The sequence below is a fragment of the Leptopilina heterotoma genome, unplaced genomic scaffold (assembly GCF_015476425.1).
Source record: "Leptopilina heterotoma isolate Lh14 unplaced genomic scaffold, ASM1547642v1 Lhet_81, whole genome shotgun sequence".
NCBI lineage: Eukaryota > Metazoa > Arthropoda > Insecta > Hymenoptera > Figitidae > Leptopilina > Leptopilina heterotoma.
The window spans coordinates 2,793,891-2,814,181 of record NW_025111185.1 but is presented as its reverse complement, the minus strand read 5'-3'; the positions used below and the strand labels follow the sequence as shown (position 1 = coordinate 2,814,181).

Here is a 20,291-nt window from a genome sequence, read left to right as displayed (position 1 = left end):
AAAGAAAATTTAATTCTTTAAAAGATTTTATAACGAATTAAGAAAAAAAAATTGAATTTTATTTTTTATAAAAACAAGAATTGAATTTATGCAAAGAAATTTTATTAACATTTTCAAATATAATTGAATGTCTGCGTAGAATTTTATTATTTGTGAAAATAATTCAATTTTTTTCCAAGAATTATTTTAAATCTTTGATATAATTAATTTTCGCAAAGAATGTTATTATTTATTAAAATATTTGAATTCTTACAAAGAATTTTATTCTTTATGAAGATATTTGAATTCTTGCGGAAAATTTTATTAAAATTTTTGAAAATGATTGAAATATTCCGAGGAATTTTATTATTTAAGAAAATAATTGAAATCTTCAAAAGAATTTTACTTTTTATAAAGATAATTGAATGTTTATGAAGAATTTTATTAAAATTTTAGAAAATAATTGAATTATTTTGAAAAATTTTATAACGAATTAAGAAAAAAATTGAATTCTTTCATGAAATTTTATTGATAATAATTGAATTTTTGCAAAATATTTTACTATTTATAAAAATAATTGAATTCTTCCAAACAATGTTATTATTTATGAAAATAATTGAATTGAATTATATTAAAATTTTTGAAAATATAAACAATAATAATTAATTATGTACTTAATAAGTGAATTTTTTAAAGTTTTGAATCTGAAATTATTCAAAAATTCATTTATTTGAAAATAAAAAATTTTGTAATTTGCAGAATAATAATAAATTGAATATCACGTTCCGCGCGCTAGTGCGCAAAACATTTGCTAGTTTTTAATAAAACGAAACAATAAAAAATGAAAATATATTTTTATTCTTTAAGAATTTTGATCTGATCAAAAATACTCTATATTTTACAATAACTATTCCCTTATCACCCATTTTTTAATAATAATATAATAGAAACTTAAGTATAAAAAAATTATTCTAGTTCGTTTTTGTCTTTTTGTTGTTTCTTCGCATCTTGTTTATTGAGACGATGTTTTGCTTTATGGGCTTTCAATGAACTACGTTGACAAAAACTTCTTTGGCATACGTCGCAAATATAAGGCTTTTCTCCCGAGTGAATACGCTCATGACGTATAACATGACTCTGATAATGAAATCTCTTCTCACAAAATGAACATTGATAGGGTTTTTCATTAGTATGCGTTCGGAAGTGTGATTTCAAATCAAACTTCTTAAAAAATGATTTTCCACATAGAGGACAAACGTGTTTCCTTTCCTTCAAATGATCTCGTTTGATGTGTTCCTGTGTACAAAATTAAAGTGTTTATAAAGAATTTAATAACCAAATGTTTCAAAAATGGCTATTATTACTCACATTAACTTGTGAAAGATTGTTATAAACTTTTGGACATATATTACAGACATATGATTGACGTCCTTCTGGTCTATGAGTACTTTCATTGTGTTTATTTAAAGTTGATTTCCATGCGAAGGATATGTCACATTCTTTGCAGTGAAAACGTTGATGATTTACGTAATGAATTCCCATGTGCTGTGTAAAATTGTATTTAGAAGATAAAGTTTTTTGACACACATAACAATGAAATTCTTTATTTTTTTCCTTCGGTGAGCTGTCATTTTTATTTGTAGTTTTTATCTCTGAAACTGTTGCTTGAGAAATTGGGTAATTCTCAAATTCTTCGACAAATGAAGATGAAGTCGACACTTCTCTTAAAGTGTCAGTGACTTTATCTTTAATTTCCGAAAAATGTTGATCCTCGATTAATTCCAAAAATTGATCACCATTCTCAGCGTGACATATTTCTCCTTCCTTTTGCTTGTCGGGTTGTACTAATTCCAAGAATTCTTTGGCGCACGTTTCGTAATTTCTTCTCTCAAAATCCTCGAATACACCCCCCTCGGTGTAAACTTCAAAATTTGTTTGTGTTTCTGTTCGGAAAAATTCGAAATTTTGTAAATTTTCCACAGACTCGTTTGCCGTTGTCTCTTCAACATTTTCCAATGTCCCGAGATCTTGGAATTGTGTCTTATCGGTGATATTATCCATTACCAATTCATAGAATTGTTCCCCAGTTTCAATTTGCACGAGACGAAGTGTTGGTTCATTTTCTGTTAGAATTTCCTTAGGATCAACGGACTCCAATTCAAGATCAGTGGTCGAATCTTGTGATTCTGTATTTAAAAAATATTGAATTGTATTATTTTCCTCAAATTCTAATAAATTATCTTTGAAATTATTGTCGGGCTTAAAGGTAAATTTATTTTCCTCAATTTGTCTATATTTTATATTTTCTTTGGATAATTGCTTTCTTGAGACATAATTTCTCATGTCAATTTGATCTTCCGGTGAAATTTCAGTTTCTAAAAGTCTCGGAACATCGGGTAATATATCATTTACCCCGGTGTAAGTGTTTAGAGTATCGACATCCTTTTCTAAATCGTCATTTTCATTGTTGCAAATACCAAGTAAATCGGAAATATTAGCCAACTCCATGACATTATCTCTAAAGAAGTGAGAAGATGCTTCTTCAAATTCATCCAGATTAATATTTGTCATCTGAAAATACAAAAAAAATTATGAATTAAAAAAAAAATTATTATTATTAATAATTATTTTTATAATTCTAATTATTATTATTTAATTTTATTGTTTACATTTTCAATTAAATTTTAATATAATTCTTTGAAAAAATTCAATTATTTTCATAAATAATAACATTCTTTGGAAGAATTCAATTATTTTAATAAAAAGTAAAATATTTTGCAAAAATTCAATTATTATCAATAAAATTTCACGAAAGAATTCAATTTTTTTTCTTAATTCGTTATAAAATTTTTCAAAAGAATTCAATCATTTTCTAAAATTTTAATAAAATTCTTCCTAAAAATTCAATTATTTTCAATACAATCTTAATTAAATTCCTCCAAAGAATTTATATTTTCATCGAAACAATTATATTATTTTTCAAAAATTTGAATAAAAATCTTTACAAGATTTCAATTATTTCCGTAAATAATCAAATTTTGCAAAGAATTTAAATTATTTTCAAAAATTTTAATAAAATTCTTCCTAAAAATTCAATTATCTTCATAAAAAATAAAATTCTTTTGAAGATTTAAATTATTTTCTTAAACAATAAAATTCGTCGGAATATTTCAATCATTTTCAAAAATTTTAATAAAATTCTCCGCAAGAATTCAAATATCTTGATAAAGAATAAAATTCTTTGTAAGAATTTAAATATTTTAAGAAATAATAACATTCTTTGCGTAAATTAATTATATCAAAGATTTAAAATAATTCTTGGAAAAAATTGAATTATTTTCACAAATAATAAAATATTCTACGCAGACATTCAATTATATTTAAAAATAGTAATAAAATTCCTTTGCAAAAATTCAATTATTGTTTTTATAAAGAATAAGATTCAATTTTTTTCTTAATTCGTTATGAAATCTTTGCAAAAATTCAATTACTTTCAAAAAAATTTCACGAAAGAATTTAATTTTCTTTAATTTTTAATAATATTTTTCGAAAGAATTCAATTATTTTCTAAAATTTTAATAAATCCTTCAAAACAATTCAATTTTATTTATAAATAGTAAAATTCATTGCAAAAATTTAATTATTTTTAAAAAAATTTCACGAAAGAATTCAATTTTTTCTTAATTCGTTATAAAAAATTTCAATAGAATTCAATTATTTTCTAAAATTTTAATAAATTCTTCGCAGAAATTCAATTCTTTTTAAACATTTTAATAAAATTCTTCGCAATAATTCAATTATTTTCATAAATAATAAAAATTTCCAAACAATTTCAATTATTTTCAAAAATTTTAATAAAATTCTTCCTAAAAATTCAATTATCTTCATAAAAAGTAAAATTCTTTTAAAGATTTCAATTATTTTCATTAATAATAAAATTCTTCAGAGAATTTCAATTATTTTCAAAAATTTGAAACAAATTCTTGTCGAGAATTCAATTTTTTTCATATATGATTGAATTCTTTACAGAATTTCAATTATTTTTAAAATTTTCAATTAAAATTATTCAAAATACTACATTATTTTCAAAAATGCATAATGAAAAGTCTTCAAAAGAATTCAATTATTTACAAAAGCTAATAAAATTCCTTGAATGAATTAAATTATTTTAGAAAATTGTAATAAAATTCTGAGAAGAACTTAATTATATTCTAAAAATTTTAATAAAATTAAATAATTAAATGTTTAATTTCAATTATTAGGAAACACGATTATTTTAAAAACTTGAAAGAAATTCTTCATAAAATTTAATTACTTTTAAAATTTAAAATTAAAATTATTAAAGAAACTCCATTATTTTTAAAAAAATTCAAAGAAATTCTTCAAAAAAATTTAAAATTACGATTTTTTAAAATTTTTCGCGAGAATTCGATTATTTTCATAAATAATAAAATTCTGCGAAGGAATTCAATTATTCTCCAATTTTTGGACAACATTCTTTGCAAGAATTCAATGATTCTTAATATATTAATTTTTAAATTAAAAATATTTGAATATAAAAATTATTTTAAAAAAGTTAGGAAACAATAAAGCAAACAACTAACTTCAAACTGCAAACAGATTACCAGAATACAACGATTACTAATATAGAAGATAATTAAAAATAATAATACTTAAAAATAGTCTTACTTGTTTTGCTTTAAAATAAAGAACAGTTTCTGCATTCTGTTCATTTGCGTTAACTTCCGGTATTAAATCTTTGGAGAATATTGAATGACACTGGATATCTACATTATCAATGTATTGAGAATCATTTTTTTCTTCAAAAATAATTTTTTTCGATATATTCGCAGATGTAGAAGTATTGTCCTCAGGTGTCCAAGTAAAAGCCTCCTGTCTACAACTATGCTCTTTGATGTCCTCCGGATTTTGAAATTTCTACAAAAGAAAATAATAGAAAAGTTGATAAGTAATTAACTTGATAAATAATTAATAATTTTCAAAGTAAATATTACCTTGTGACAATTTTTGCATTCAAAAATATTGGCGCTATTGAGATGTTCCTTCTCGTGTTTTCTCAAAAGAACCGCAAACTGAAAACTTTCTCCGCAAATTTTACAATAGTGACGACGTTTTATCACTTTTCGTTCGCTAGTTCCAACGTCTTTAGTAATCTAAAATATTTCGATTATTGTAAATTTAAATGAAAATATAAATATCTAAAAATTCAATTCTTAATTAATAATTATTGATTAATAGTTTAAAAATTTTTTAATTACCTCGTTTACTTCGACTTCGTGATGATTTATATTATAATCATTGCTGTTAATAACTTTTTGTGAATTAACACTTTTTCCTTTTGGTACACGTTCATGAATTCTTTTGTGTCTCGCCAAAGAACTTATTTGAGTGAATCGCTTACCACAAACAGTGCAAGGATATGGTTTAATGCCTAAAAAAAACACATTTAATTATTACTGTGATAAACGAACTTGAAAAAAAATAATATCTAAATGTTTTTACCAGCATGAGTCCTGCTGTGTCTAATTAAATTCGACACATGGTTAAATTTTCTTCCGCAAATTTCACACATACTAACATTCGTACCAAGGTGTATATTTAAATGAGTTCGTAAATCAGTCTTACGAAAAAATCCTTTCTCGCATATTTGACATATATGAGATTTTTCACCAAGATGAACACTTCGTTGATGATATTCTAATTGAGAGGCTCGATCGAACAATAATCCACATTCATGACATTTAAAAGGTCTAATGAAAACAATGCCATTAAGAACAATTTGTTATAATCTAAATTCAAGTATATAATTATTTAATATTATTTCAATATTTACCTGACAATATTATGACATAAATTTTCGTGCATTTGCAATTTACCCAGAGAATCAAATTTAATTGAAGATTCTGGACATTGATCACAAGACAATAAAACTTCCTCCGTATGAATCCTCAGGTGACCATAATATTGTTTTTCGCTTGTAAAACGTTCGACACATATAGGACAGGCAAACAACTTTAAATTACCTTGTTGCGTTTTGTTTGCGGTTGTTTTGCGAGTATCAACAACTTCCATTTCAAAAAAAATTATTTTTTGCACTTGATAATAAATTTTTTTTCTTCAATAAAATAAAGTCATAATCGCAAAGACTATTCAACTACTTTGTCATGTCCGTGTTCATGTATACGAATTGTACGATGCTCTTTCAATTACAAACAATTAATAATGTTTTATTTTGCAAACTAAACTTTTAAAACACTACTGTATCATTTGTGATTATTATAAAAGCTAAACAATTAGCTTTCCAGTAATTGATAATAAGTACCAGGGCCATAAAAAGTATTTGCAAGTACTGTAATGACAGTTGATATTTTCATCTCGACATTTTGACAGCAACATAATTGCCCTAAAGTTAGGTTAGTATTGTAAATTCTTTCGATTCTTTCCAAACCAGCCAATCAGCTCCACAGGGTATGAGAATCAACGAATTAAAATTTTTTATTAAAAAAATTGTGACGTCATGATAAATTTTAAAGATGTCGATGTTTTATTACGTCCTTACGGTCCTAACGATTTTTACGTGCGGATTTACGTTGCTTACGTGTAAATCCAGGTTTCTTTTGAAAAAAAAGCGGGAAATTATTTGACAAATCTCACGAGTACGAAAGAAAATTAATTATTCTATTACTAATTGCTAATTAGTATTAATTAATTATTTAATCTTCGATTCTAGGTTAGAATTTTAGTTAGATTAAGAAAAATAGAAAAAGAAAAAAATAGATAAACCTAAAGTCGTGTTCACAAGCTAACCTCAAAAATTATATGAAATGTTTGTTTCGTTTGTTTTTTTGCCTTGATAGTTAATTATAATTATTTTAATTAAATAACAGAAGTCGCTAAACAATTATCATATTTTCTTAATAATCTATCTTTTTCCGTCTCTTTCTATTTTAATCTTATTTCTCTTTCTATTTTCTTTGAATTTAGAAATTCAAGCATTGTGAAAATGTGAATTAGGGCTTAAATTCGGGGAAAAACACTATAAACAGCGGCTGTCAGCTGTCAGTATTATTATCCTGGAACTGAGTATAATAGAGTGAATGTAAATAAATAATAATTGCTTTAAATAATTTAACGCGATTAAACTATTATTAGATAGGTCAAGTCGTCTACAATAAAAAGCGCAAATGTGAATTCTGCATAAAACCCCAAGGAGAAAAATCAATACCGAGAGATAAATTTTGTTGTGCAATATATCGTTCCTAGGGCTTCGTTGTTAAATCTATAGAATATTGTGAAGAAAAAGGAATAATTTCGACTATAATATTATCTCGCGAGTGATTATAATCGCAGTTAAAAAAAAATTATAATTATGAAGAATGGTAGCAGATTGTTAAGATCATTATTAAAAGTATCGGAGAAAGCGGCGAATATTGCCCGAGCATGTAGACAGAATGAATCACTTTTTGAATTATTAATTCAAGAGAAAACAAGTCAGGAAAAGAATCCTCGTTTTTTTCAAGATTTTAAAACACTTGCCGATGTTCTCATTCAGGAAACAATAAGACATGATATTGGCATTGAGGTATGTAATTTTTTTTTGACAAGAGAAAACATTTTTTTGGAAATTTAGTATCTACTTTTATTCTATCTACTATTTTGCATTTTTAGACAGTATTTTAAAAAATATAGTTGGTTTATTTATTTAAAAAAAAATGTGTTGCAATATTTAGTTTTTTTAATTGAAAACCTGTACAGTGAAAATTAGTTTCCAGAACTTGCAAAGATGATAAAAGGCGAGGAGAATAATACATTCAGCAATACTTTGGGCGAAACAATAACAGTTGAAGTTTGTCCTACTTTAGCAGAAACAACGGAATTATTAGCAAAAGTATTAGATAACGATGATAGAACGGCTCATTTATTATCGACAGAAGTTCATCGTGATGTTGTTTTAACTGATGTACCTATTAATATAATCGATGTACCAACTGATTTTGAAATTGCTATCGACGATCTCAGCATATGGGTGGATCCAATTGGTAAAAAGAAAAAAGGAACATTTTATCTATATTTTCTTTAGAATTTTGAAAGAGACATTTTTTTAGTTTTGTAGGAATTTTAATTTTGTAAAAAATTGTTTAAAAAAAGGATCTGTTTAATTTAATATTTGCCATCATTTCAGACAACACTGCTGATTACATTAATGGAAATGAATCTATAGATCAAGAGTCAGGTTTGCATTTAACTGGTTTACACTGCGTTACCGTTTTGATTGGAGCTTATTTACAAAGCACAGGTTTACCCGTTATGGGTGTTGTCAATCAACCATTCTATGAAAAGCGAGATTTACTGTGAGTATTGACGTTTCATTTATAATTTAGTAATTTACCATTACTTTCGTATATTGCAAAAAAATCAATTATTTAAAAATATTTTTACAAAATTCTTCGTAGGAATTCAATTATTTAAAACACAATCTTCGAATGAAATTTTTTTTAAAAAAGTCAATTATTTAAAAAGATTTTTAAAAAATTTTTCGTAAGAATTCAATTATTTTTATAAATAAGAAAATTATTCTTATGAATTCAATTATTTAAAACACAATTTTCGAATCAAATTTTTCGAAAAAGTCAATTATTTAAAAAGTTTTTTAGAAAATTTTTCGTAAGAATTCAATTATTTCTATAAATAAGAAAATTCTTCTGAGGAATTCAATTATTTAAAACACAATTTTCGAATCAAATTTTTCGAAAAAAGTCAATTATTTAAAAAGATTTTTAGAAAATTTTTCGTAAGAATTCAATTATTTTCATAAATAAGAAAATTCTTTTCAAGAATACAATTATTTAAAACACAATTTTCGAATGAAATTTTTCGAAAAAAATCAATTATTTAAAAAGATTTTTACAAAATTCTTCGTAAGAATTCAATTATTATTTTTTCAAATATGAGAATTCTTCGCAGGAATTTAATTATTTTTTTAAAATTTTAAGAAAATTCGTTTTAAAAAATTCAATTATTTTGCATAACTAGGTAATAATAATTTCTCGAAAAATGCAATTATTCTTAAAAATTTCATTGAAATTCAATTCAAAAGAATTCAGTTATTTAAAAAAATGTTCATATAATTTGTTTATGACAATTTAACAATTATTTTCAATACATGTTTAATGAAATTTTTTAAAAGAATTTAATTATTTTCAAATTTTTGTAACAAAAATGTAACTGAAATTCAATTTTTTTCGAAATAATTTTAATAAAATTCTTCGTAAAAATTTTATTAATTTCAAAAATTTGTCGAAATTCAATTATTTTCAATATTTAATATTATAATAAAATATCCCAAAAGAATTCAATTATTTAAAAAAAAAAAAAATGTTAATAAAATTCGTCGCAAAAATTCAATTATTTTCCAAGTTTTTTAAAAATTCTCGTGAAAATTTCAATTATCTTAAAAAATAGTAAATCCTTCTCCAAAATTCAATTATTTTAAAAAAAGTTTTAAATTTTCGTCAAAATTTCAATTATCTTTAAAAATAATAAAATTCTTCGAAATTCAATTATTTTTAAAAATTCTCGTCAAAATTTCAATTATCTTTATAAATAGCAAAATTCTTCGCCGAAATTCAATTAATTACAGATATTTTAATAAAATTCTTTGCAAAATTCAATTATTTTCAAAGTAATAAAATTCTTCGCAAGAAATTTAATAATTTTCAAAAATTTTTTTAAATTCCCATCAAAATTTCAATTATTTTTAAAAATAATAAAATTCTCCGAAATTCAATTTTTTTTATCAAAATTCTCTTGAATATTTCAATTATTTTTAAAAATAATAAAATTCTTCTCTGAAATTCAATTATTTTCAAAAATTTTAATTAAATTCTTGCTAAAATTTCAATTTTTGAAAATTTTCCTCAATTCAGTGATTGTCAATAAATCGATTATTTTAATAAAGTTTTACGAAAGAATTCAATTATTTAAAAAAAATTTTAATAAAATGCGTCGCAAAAATTCAATTATTTTCATAAGTTATAAAATTCGTCAAAAGAATGCAATTATTCTTAAAAATTTTGATAAAGTTCTTTATAAGAAGTCAATATTTTAAAAGAAAAATTCAATTATTCAATAAATTATTTAATTTTGTATTTCAATAATTGAATTCTCATAGATCTTTTTAATAAGAATTGATTTAAAATTGAATTTCTGTAAAATTTTTTTAGATAGTAATTGAATATTAGAAGCGTTAAAGTATAAATTTTTAGAAATAATTGAATTTCAAAAAATTTTTTAATTCAAATCTTTGAAAACTTTAATTATTGTAAAAGTGTAATAATATTAAAATTTTTATTTTGAAATAAAATGATTAAAGTTTTGAATAATTTTATTTAAAAATTTGCAACAAAAAATTGAATGAATTTCAGAAGAATTGTAATTTTTGGAAATAGAATTAAATTTCAAAAACGCTTTACATTGAAATCATTTGAAATATATTTATTATTTAAATTACTGTGGAAAAAGAAATAGGTATTAAAGTATTTATCTAAAAAGAAACAATTTTTTAATAGCTAATTTTTACTAATTTTTAAAAATTAATTAACGAGTACGAAGCCTGTTTGTATTTTTTTTTTATTAAAAGTATTATTTTGTACATTAAAGAATTGATTCTTAACTAAATATTTAATTTTAATTGTATTTCTTTTGTGTACAGTAATTTAGAAAAGTATTAAAATAGAAAATCAATCAGTAGTAGAATTTATCATTCGGTAAAAGATAATACAAAATATAAAGAAAATTTTGTTCATTTGACAAAACTAGGAAAATATTTTTTCGACAGAAAGAAAATTGCAAATTCAAATCGATGATTTAAATCCACGATTTAAATCACTAGTAGCGAGTATTCGAAAAGTATTTTAATCGCCAATAAAAAACAAAGTGTCGTATTTCGAATTTCAAGAAGAGAAATTGTAAATTCTTCTAGATAGAAGTTGTAAATTTTTATTCAATTCACCATTTCAAGTTCATTTTATTGTTAACGCGTAAATCAAATCATGAAAGGATGTAAATTACAACAAAACAGAATTTATTACCTAGATAACTTTTCCAGGGAATAATTCACATAAAAAATCATCAAATTTTTTTTTTTTTTTCCAGATGGAAGGGATCTTGTTATTGGGGATTATTCGACAATGGTATTAAAAATTGTTCAATTAAAAAAGAAGATGATGACGATGACAATGAAGATAATAATCTCGAGGAAAATTCAAAATGTAAAGTTTTATTGAGTCGTTTTGAGAGTCATGAAATGAAAACGAGACTCATTGAAAAAGGTTTCACACCAATAGAAGCTGCTGGTGCTGGCTATAAAATATTGAGCGTTGCTACTGGACAAGTGGATGCGTATATTTTAACGAAAGGCACAACATATCGTTGGGACACTTGTGGTCCACAGGCGATATTACGTTCTCTAGGCGGTGGTATTATTGATTTTCAAAATTGTCAAGCTAAGCCAAATTCAATACTTGTGGATATTAATTATGCAAATTCTGAAATAAGTAACAAAGGCGGTTTAATAGCTTACAGGGATTCGAAAACATTGAGCAATCTATGTGCAGCATTATTCCAGTAGATAAAAAAGAAAATTTATTTCGTAATTAAAAATATTTTATTTATATTTTTATTCAACTTTTTTTTAAATTTAATTTTAGTTTTTTAATTTCAATTAATTAATTTCAATAATTCTATACTATAAACTATTTTTTGTAATTTTAAATTCAGCTGATTTTTATTATAAAAGATTTTTGAATTAAAATAGAATAAATTTTAAAAATTTTAATTCAGCTACAAAAGTATAGAATTATTTTTATCTTCTGTGTGATATTTTTTTTAGTTTTTTTCATTTTATTATAAAAGATTTTTAAATAGTTGAGTATTTCTTAAATTGTAATTCAGCTATAAAAGTATAGAACTATTTTTATTTTTGTGATTTTTTTTTTATCTTCTGTGTGATATTCTTTTAGGATTTCTTTTTTAAAAGATTATTAATTAATCTATAAGTATACTATATGTGATGTTAGACGCCCATAGTTTATGGAGAAAAAAAATAGTTGACATAATTTAATATTTTATTTTGTGAAAGAATAATTCTACCTCGATAATATTATTGAAAACCAATATTTGAATCGTGTCAATTTTTCAAAGAGCGTTTTGTCGTCATTGAGAAAACGTTGAAAGAGAATTTTGAAAATATATTTTTCTATATATTTAATAAAGTTATGATAAACTTCCTGCGATATATGTTTATAATTAACATATGAAAGTACTTATATTTATATATATGTATAATTTTCTCCTATATATGTGATATAAAATACTGTGGTTTTATTATTATTTTTAGTTAACAATTAATATTATTTTTAATTATTTATTAACATTTTGAGTATAATGTTAATTATTATATTTTTATGTTAATTAAATTATGAAGCGAATTTTTCAGTTTATTGTAATTGTAAATTTTAGAGAAAGTAGAATTAATGTGCAATGAATGTTAAACCGCCATAATATTGGCTGTGCTTCCCGTTTCCTATGTATAAGGTATAAACTTTCGATAGATTGAAAAATAATGGTAATTTTCGTTTATGAAAAATATTTATTTTTTAGATTTACAATTTATTTTTTGTTCAAATGTTTTTTTTCGGATCAAATGTCTGAATAAAAATGGTATTTATCGTTGAGAAAAAAATCTTGTTATTTTTTCTTCTGTGCAACGTATAATTAAATTAAGAGTCGAAAATTTAGATAATATTATTAATAATAATATTTAGATAATAATAATAGAAAATAAAAAAATAAAATAATAAATGAAAAATAATACTGAAAATTAAAATATGTAATTTAGGAAGTATAAAATACCAAATAAATAATAAGTCAATTAATATTAGATTATTAGTATACTTTCAGTATTTTCTAATTTAAAATTCAAATTTAAGTTCATGGAGAGATTATAGAAATATATTAATTATGACGTAACGTCTTAATTACTTTATAAGTAGTCCTCTATTAAATGTTCAATTTATAAATTAACTTCGCGGATAATCTTAATTTTCAGGAAAGCGATTTTTAAAAGCAAAATACTTTAAAGTCAGCTTCTAACTTTGTGATTAATATTAAACAGGTTTAAATATTTATATAACACTTTTACTTAAGTAATAACATTATTGGCTTTTTTTTATTTTAAAAATACAGTTTACAAGACGTTTCATTTTTTCAAAATTATTTACCATGTTATTAATTAATATTGTTATTAATAATATTAATAATATTAATTAATATTAATATTATTAATTAATTTACCAATTATTTTCTAAAATATCAAATACAATGCAATTTATAATAATATTTATATAAAATCTTAAAATCTTTTCTTTTAATTTTCTTATAATTCAAATAATTAGTCTAAAAATGATACAATACTGAAATTAATAAGAAAAAAACAAAATTAAAAAAGTTAATAAAATTATTAATAAAAATTAATCAATTTAATTTCAAAATTGAAAATTAAATTAAAAAATTCAAAAATAATTAGTCTAATCTTATCCCAATAATGAAATAAGTAAAAAAAAGAAACTAATGATATTACAAAAAACCAATAAAAATTGTTAAATTAAATTTCATAATTAGAAATGATTACATTAAGGGCATTTGAACCATTATGACGTCATAGTTTGTGCAAAGCATTTGTTCTAAAGCCGTGACGTCATAATGGTTCAAATGCCCTTAAGATGTCAAATAATGAATCTAAAATTGTTCCAATAATGAAAGTAAAAAGAAGAAAATAATGATATTCCAAAAAATTAATAAAGATACCTATTAATAAAAATTGATAAATTAATTTTCATAATTACAAAATTAAAGGTTAAAATAATTAGACTAAAATAATTTCAATAATAAAATGAAAAAAAAGAAATCAGTAAAATTAAAAAAATTAATAACGTTCAAAATTCGGTTAAACTGGAGAAATCGAAATAAAAAGATTGGAAGAAATGAAAGAAAATTAATTAGAGAATTAGAGAAAATATAAAAAGGAAAAAGTGTTTAAATAGAAAAATACAAAAAGAGAAGAATAAAAAAAAATAAATAAATAAATAAAGAAATAGAATAAAAGTTAATTAAATAAATCAGATGATTACATAAAATGCATTTAATCGAATAATAATTCGCTTATAATTTTATACAATATACTTAAATATATAACATAATACATTCAAACTTTCAAAATACGAATACTCACAACAGTTATAATTTATTATTAATTTTCAAAATTTTCATTTTCTATATTCACCGTTCAATGTCTTTTTCCTTTATTATTATTATTATTATTATTATTATTATTATTATTACTATTATTATTCTTATAGAATTTATATTCTTCTAAGTTTTTATATACTTTCAATTACATTCACTTTTAAACGATTTTCATTCACAATTATTGTTATACATAATATATTATTCATAATATATATTTATATATCACATATTTATATTTACAAGCTTAATAATCACCCAAACAGCACAATACATTGCCTGAATATTGCACTGCAATATTTCGAAATTTGCAAGAAAATATTAAGGTAATATTGTCATATTGCACAAAATTTGGGAGAATAAAAATAATAAGAAAAATTAAAATAAACTTACTGAGAGTATTTTTGGTATCGTATACTGGAAAAGAAATTTCTTTCAAATAATTATTTGATTGAAATAACCAATTATTTGATATCTGTGAAATAAATATTTACTTCAAATAATGTTTTACTTGACTCGAATTAGTTTTCTTTGAATCAATAATTTCATTGAACTAATAATTTCATTGAACCAATAATTTTGTTGAAACTAATTGAAATAATAATTAATAATAATAAAGTACATGTTCCGGTAATCTATTCACAGTTTGAAGTTAATTGTTGTTTGCTTTTTTGTTTCTTAACTTTTTTATAATTTTTCTTTTCAAATATTTTCATTTTTAAAATTAATGTATTGAAAGTCATCGAATTGTTGCAAAGAATTTTATCAAAAAATTTGATAATAATAGAATTTCTTCAAATAGTTTTATTATTTAGGAAAACAACTGAATTCTCGCGAAGAATTTTATAAAAATTTCTAAAAATCCCAATTAAATTCTTTTGAAGAATTTCTTTGAATTTTTTTTAAACTAATATGGAGTTTCTTTAATAATTTTAATTGAAAATTTTGAAAGCAATTGAATTTTATGAAGATGAATTTTATTAAAATTGTATTGAAAATAATTGAATTCTTGCGAAGAATTTTACTATTTATAAAAATAATTGAATTGTTTCGAAGAATTTATTAAAACTTTAGAAAATAAATGAATTTTATGTTAATATTTGAAAATTTTAATCTTTTCGAGGAATTCTATTAAAATTGTTTTAAAAAGAATTGAATTTCTGCAAAGGATTTTACTATTTATAAAAATAATTGAATTATTGCGAAGAATTGTACTATTTATAAAAAAAATAATTGACATTTTTCGAAGAATTTATTAAAATTTTAAAAAATAATTAAATTGTTATGAAGAATTTTACAGAAATATTTCAAAATAATGAAACTTTTTCGAAAAATTCAATTAAAGATTGGTTTCGAAAATTATTGAAGTTCTTTAAAGAATTTTATTAAAATTAAGTATATTCAAAATAATTGAATTCTTTCAATTCTTTTGATGAATATATTTAAAAATTGAATTGAGAGCAATTTAATTTATATATGTGACGCTCCACGAGAAAAGGGACCTTATGACAAGAGTAAATAAGGTCCCTTTTCTCGTGGAGCGTCACATGTAGAATTTTTTAAAAAAAATTTTGAGAATAATTGAATTATTTTTAGAGAATTTTAAATTCTTGTTGAAATTGAATTTTATTGAAATTTTTGAAAATAATTAAATTCTTTCGTCTAATTTTATTTAAATTGGATTAAAAATAATTTAATTCCTGCAAAGAATATTAGTATTTATAAAAATAGTTGAATTATTTCGAAGAATTTATTAAAATTTTAGGAAATAATTGAAATTTATGGAAATACCTATATTTAAAATTATTTGAATTTATCCGAGGAATTCAATTAAAATTGTTTTGAAAATCATTGAATTCCTGCAAAGAATTTTACTATATTTATAAAATTAATTGAATTCTTGCGAGGAATTTTACTATTTATAAATATTTAATTGAATTTTTTTCGAAATGTGTGTTAAAAATTTATTAAAAAATTGAATTCTTTTGAGGAATTCAATTAAAATTGTTTTAATAATAATTGAATTTTTGTAAAGATTTTACTATATTTAAAAAAATAATTGAATTCTTTCGTGAAATTTTATTAACATTTTTGAAAATATGAACAGTAATAATTAATTTTGTATACTTAATAAGTGAATTTTTAAAATTTTGATTATGAAATTATTTAATAAATTTATATTTGATAATTTCAATGAACTAATAATTTCATTAAAACAATAACTTTATTGAACCAATAATTTTATTGAAACAATAATTTCAATGAACTAATAATTTCATTAAAACAATAACTTCATTGAACCAATAATTTTATTGAAACAATAATTTCAATGAACTAATAATTTCATTAAATCAACAATTTCATTGAAGCAATAATTTGTTGAACCAATAATTTCATTGAACCAATAATTTCAGTATTTGAAGCAAATTTCTTGACTAAAATAAAAATTATTTGACTTAAGTAAATATTTATTTGATAATAGACAATTGGTTATTTGAATGAAATAAATTTTTTTTTTCCAGTGTAGAGTAAAGATGACGTTGATGATAATGATGATGATGATGATGCTGATGATGATGATACAAAATATTATGTTGCATTTTATATTTGTTCTTCGGGCTGCGATGTCATATTCAAAAAACGACGATGAGGTTGTTGATAGGTTGTTTGTAGGGAATCGTTGTAGCGAAAACTGGCGCTTCTAGCGACAGGTGTTTCACTTCCATTTATCTTTCGCCGCATGCTAACGTAGGTGGTACATGTGTTCATTCTTCTTAAACCCGGATAATATTGTCCATCAACGCCTGAAATGTGAGAGGGCATTTTTAGCATTTCAAAATTCTCCTCTAATTTTTATTTATTTCTTAGTCAATTTTATTTAAATTTTAATTTATTTCTTTGTCAATTTTATTAAACTTTTAATTTATTTCTTAGTCAATTTTATTTAAATTTAAATTTAATTTGAAGCAAATTCAAATTTAAAGCAATCGTTTTTTAAATATTTTGCCAATTTTTTGTATTGTATTTTTTTTTTATTTAATTATACACTGAGACTTAATAATTTTCTATGTTTATTTTCTTTTATTTTTATTTTCCAGTTAAAAAATAGTATTTTTAATTCTGAAAATGATTGAACTTTACAGAATATGAAATTGAATTTATTTTCAAATACTTTAATTAATTAAGATTTAAAATAAAGAACGATCGAAATTTCTTTTTTTTTAAAGAAAATTTTATTTTTTTTAATACAATTTTTATTTAAAAAAATTTTTTTTCTATAAAAAAAGCAATGATATTTATTGTACATCGAATAAAATGAAAATTATTCCACACTGTAAATATCTGTATGTTAATAATGTTACCTTAATTAATATTTGCATATTGTGTGTACAAAATCGACTGAAATTTGTGGCATATTGACTATAAATTACTTTAGAAATCATTCGATATTCACGAGACACTCTTTATGATCAATTAAGTTACAAAACGTGTTTTAATTTTTTTGTTTCAGTTGAAATTTTTTTAAAGAAACTATTATTTTGAATTTAAAAAAAAATGAAAAAAATTTTAAAATATGGAAAAGTTAAAAAAAAAATTTCTTTTACTTTTTCTATATTTTAGAATTTTTTTCAGTTTTAACTTTAATTAATTTTTTAATTTTAAAAATTCGAAAATATAGAAAAGGTAAAAAAATTTTTTTATTTACCCTTTCTATATTTTAGAATTTTTTTCATTTTTGATTGATAATAATTTTGAGGAATAAATTAAAAAAAAAGACTCACCTGTTAATGGAATACCAGCTGTGCTGGTAAACATTCTTTGCTCAGCGTCTGGAATGCAAAGTCCAGCGCCTGGAAATCTGCTGAGAGCGGTCAGAAAACCTGCTCGAAATCTGGCGTTCATCCAACAATATATTACAGGATTGTAACAAGAATGTGACATTGCGAGCCAATGAAGTGCCGTGAACAGGAATGGAAAACCTTGCCATCTGGGCAGATATTCGTTCCTCTCCACTGCCAACTATCGCAATAACAAAAACATAGGTATTTATTTATTTTCATTGTTCATTTCATTATTCACTATTTTTCTTTTTTTTCACATTTTTCAATATTATTACATTCAATAAATGTTTGTCATAATGTATTTTAGGCGCAAAAAAAAATCAAATTTCTTTGTGACGTGAACAAATTTTTTTTTTTAACAATTTATTAATTTGATAATTTTTAGAAAAAAAAATTATTTTGTTTGTCTTACTGTGATTGTCGTTTACTACTAAAACTGAGGCATTGAAATTAAAATAATTGCTAATGTCTGTTTTTATTGCAAATTTTCTACGGCGATTTTTTTTTGATTTTCAGTCATTAGCAGTTATTTTGTTATTAATTTTCCTCAAATGTATATTTTGTCAGACTATAATATTGTCAGTTACTACTTCGAGTAACATAATAGTTTAAAAATAAAAAAAATAATATGTGCAATTCTATCACTAATTACTAATTTACTTTTTTTATTTTACTATTTTTTTACTATTTTTACAAATTTTTTTACTATTCTTTACTATTTATTACTATTTTTTTACAATTTTGTACTATTAACGTATTAGCTCGAAAAAGTAAATTTTTGTCTGACTATAAATGAACTTTACTACTGAGAAAGTAACGATAAATTTATTTTTAATTATTTTTATTATTTATTACTATTTTTAAAATTTTAACTATTTTTAATTATTTTTACTATTTATTACAATTTTTTACAATTTTTTACAATTTTTTACTATTAATGTATTAGCTCAAAAAAAGTAATTTTTTGTCTGACTATAAATAAATTTTTCTACTGAGAAAATAACGATAAATTTATTTTTAATTACTTTTACTATTTGTTACTATATTTGACTATTTTTAAATATTTTAACTATTTTTACTATTTTTACTATTCTTTTTACTGTATTTGACTATTTTTTAATATTTTAACTATTTTTAATTATTTTTACTATTTATTACTATTTTTTACAATTTTTTACTATTAACGTATTAGCTCAAAAAGGTACATTTTTTTCTGACTACAAATGAATTTTTCTACTGAGAAAATAACGATAAATTTATTTTTAATTATTTTTACTATTTATTACTGTTTTTTACTATATTTGACTATTTTTAAATATTTTAACTATTTTAAATTATTTTTACTTTTTTTTTACAGTATTTGACTATTTTTTAATATTTTAACTATATTTTTAGTTATTTTTACTATTTATTACTATTTTTTTTACAATTTTTTACTATTAACTTATTAGTTCCAAAAAAGTAATTTTTTATCTGACTATAAAAATGTTGTTTGCTTTTTTGTTTCTTAACTTTTTCAATAATTTTTCTTTTTAAATATTTTCAATTTTAAAATTAATGTATTGAAAATCATCGAATTGTTACAAAGAATTTTATCAAAAAATTTGATAATAATTGAATTCCTTTCAAGAACTTTATTATGTATGAAAATAATTAAATTCTCGGGAAGAATTTTGTTAAAATTTTTAAAAATTCTAATTAAATTCTTTTTGAAGAATTTCTTTGAATTTTTTTTTAAATAATGAAGTTTCTTTAATAATTTTAATTAAAAATTTTGATAATAATTGAATTTCATGAACAATTTCTTTCATGTTTTTAAAATAATCATGTTTGTTAATAATATTGAAATAAAACATTTAATTATTGAATTTTATTATAAAATTTTTTGAAAATAATTAAATTCTTCTCAGAATTCTATTACAATTTTCAAAAATAATTTAATTTATTCAAGAAATTTTACTAAAATATAGAAAATAATTATATTCTTTCGAAGAATAGATACTATTAAAGGTTTTGACAATAATTGTAAATAATTAAATTCTTGCGATGAATTTTACTATTAAAAAAATAATTGAAATATTTTGAAGGATTTATTTAAATTTTAGAAAATAATTGTATTCTTTCGAGAAATTTTATTAAAAATTA

At 21.5% G+C, this 20,291-nt stretch overlaps 4 protein-coding genes across 5 annotated transcripts in view; 2 read left to right on the top strand and 2 right to left on the bottom strand.

Moving 5' to 3' along the window:
- Window positions 1-814: 814 nt before the first annotated feature.
- LOC122511290 (zinc finger protein 2 homolog) lies at window positions 815-6,395 on the bottom strand. The gene is made up of 7 exons (XM_043626441.1): window positions 5,834-6,395; window positions 5,503-5,750; window positions 5,259-5,431; window positions 4,995-5,153; window positions 4,669-4,917; window positions 1,348-2,550; window positions 815-1,275 (listed from the first exon to the last, which is right to left on the bottom strand). Exons 1-7 carry the CDS (start codon window positions 6,070-6,072, stop codon window positions 946-948), a joined length of 2,601 nt encoding a protein of 866 aa, XP_043482376.1. The 5' UTR covers window positions 6,073-6,395; the 3' UTR covers window positions 815-945.
- A 621-nt stretch (window positions 6,396-7,016) lies between these two features.
- On the top strand, window positions 7,017-11,742 carry LOC122511215 (inositol polyphosphate 1-phosphatase). The gene is made up of 4 exons (XM_043626343.1): window positions 7,017-7,582; window positions 7,766-8,039; window positions 8,183-8,351; window positions 11,155-11,742. Exons 1-4 carry the CDS (start codon window positions 7,370-7,372, stop codon window positions 11,627-11,629), a joined length of 1,131 nt encoding a protein of 376 aa, XP_043482278.1. The 5' UTR covers window positions 7,017-7,369; the 3' UTR covers window positions 11,630-11,742.
- A 5,020-nt stretch (window positions 11,743-16,762) lies between these two features.
- LOC122511377 (RYamide receptor) overlaps window positions 16,763-20,291 on the bottom strand; it is a 199,893-nt gene continuing 196,364 nt past the window's right edge. For both annotated transcript variants that reach the window (XM_043626570.1, XM_043626568.1), the window contains exons 6-7: window positions 18,087-18,324; window positions 16,763-17,108 (exon numbers count right to left, since the gene is read on the bottom strand). In XM_043626570.1, the coding sequence (XP_043482505.1) occupies window positions 16,906-17,108; window positions 18,087-18,324 (441 nt within the window). In that variant the 3' untranslated portion in view covers window positions 16,763-16,905. The remainder of the gene's footprint in view (window positions 17,109-18,086; window positions 18,325-20,291) is intronic.
- The window catches only part of LOC122511376 (arylsulfatase B), a 57,304-nt gene continuing 55,273 nt past the window's right edge, over window positions 18,261-20,291 (top strand). The window contains exon 1 of the mRNA XM_043626566.1: window positions 18,261-18,347. The gene's annotated coding sequence lies outside the window, so the exon portion shown is untranslated. The remainder of the gene's footprint in view (window positions 18,348-20,291) is intronic.

Excerpts from the sequence above, each read along its gene's own strand:
- LOC122511290 (XM_043626441.1), bottom strand. The coding sequence starts at position 6,072 with ATGGAAGTTGTTGATACTCGCAAAACAACCGCAAACAAAACGCAACAA. Across the intron at positions 5,432-5,502 it reads ACACAGCAGGACTCATGCTG|GCATTAAACCATATCCTTGC; the intron begins GTAAAAACATTT and ends TGTTTTTTTTAG. Across the intron at positions 5,154-5,258 it reads ACGAAGTCGAAGTAAACGAG|ATTACTAAAGACGTTGGAAC; the intron begins GTAATTAAAAAA and ends GAAATATTTTAG.
- LOC122511215 (XM_043626343.1), top strand. The coding sequence starts at position 7,370 with ATGAAGAATGGTAGCAGATTGTTAAGATCATTATTAAAAGTATCGGAG. Across the intron at positions 7,583-7,765 it reads GACATGATATTGGCATTGAG|TTTCCAGAACTTGCAAAGAT; the intron begins GTATGTAATTTT and ends AGTGAAAATTAG. Across the intron at positions 8,352-11,154 it reads TATGAAAAGCGAGATTTACT|ATGGAAGGGATCTTGTTATT; the intron begins GTGAGTATTGAC and ends TTTTTTTTCCAG.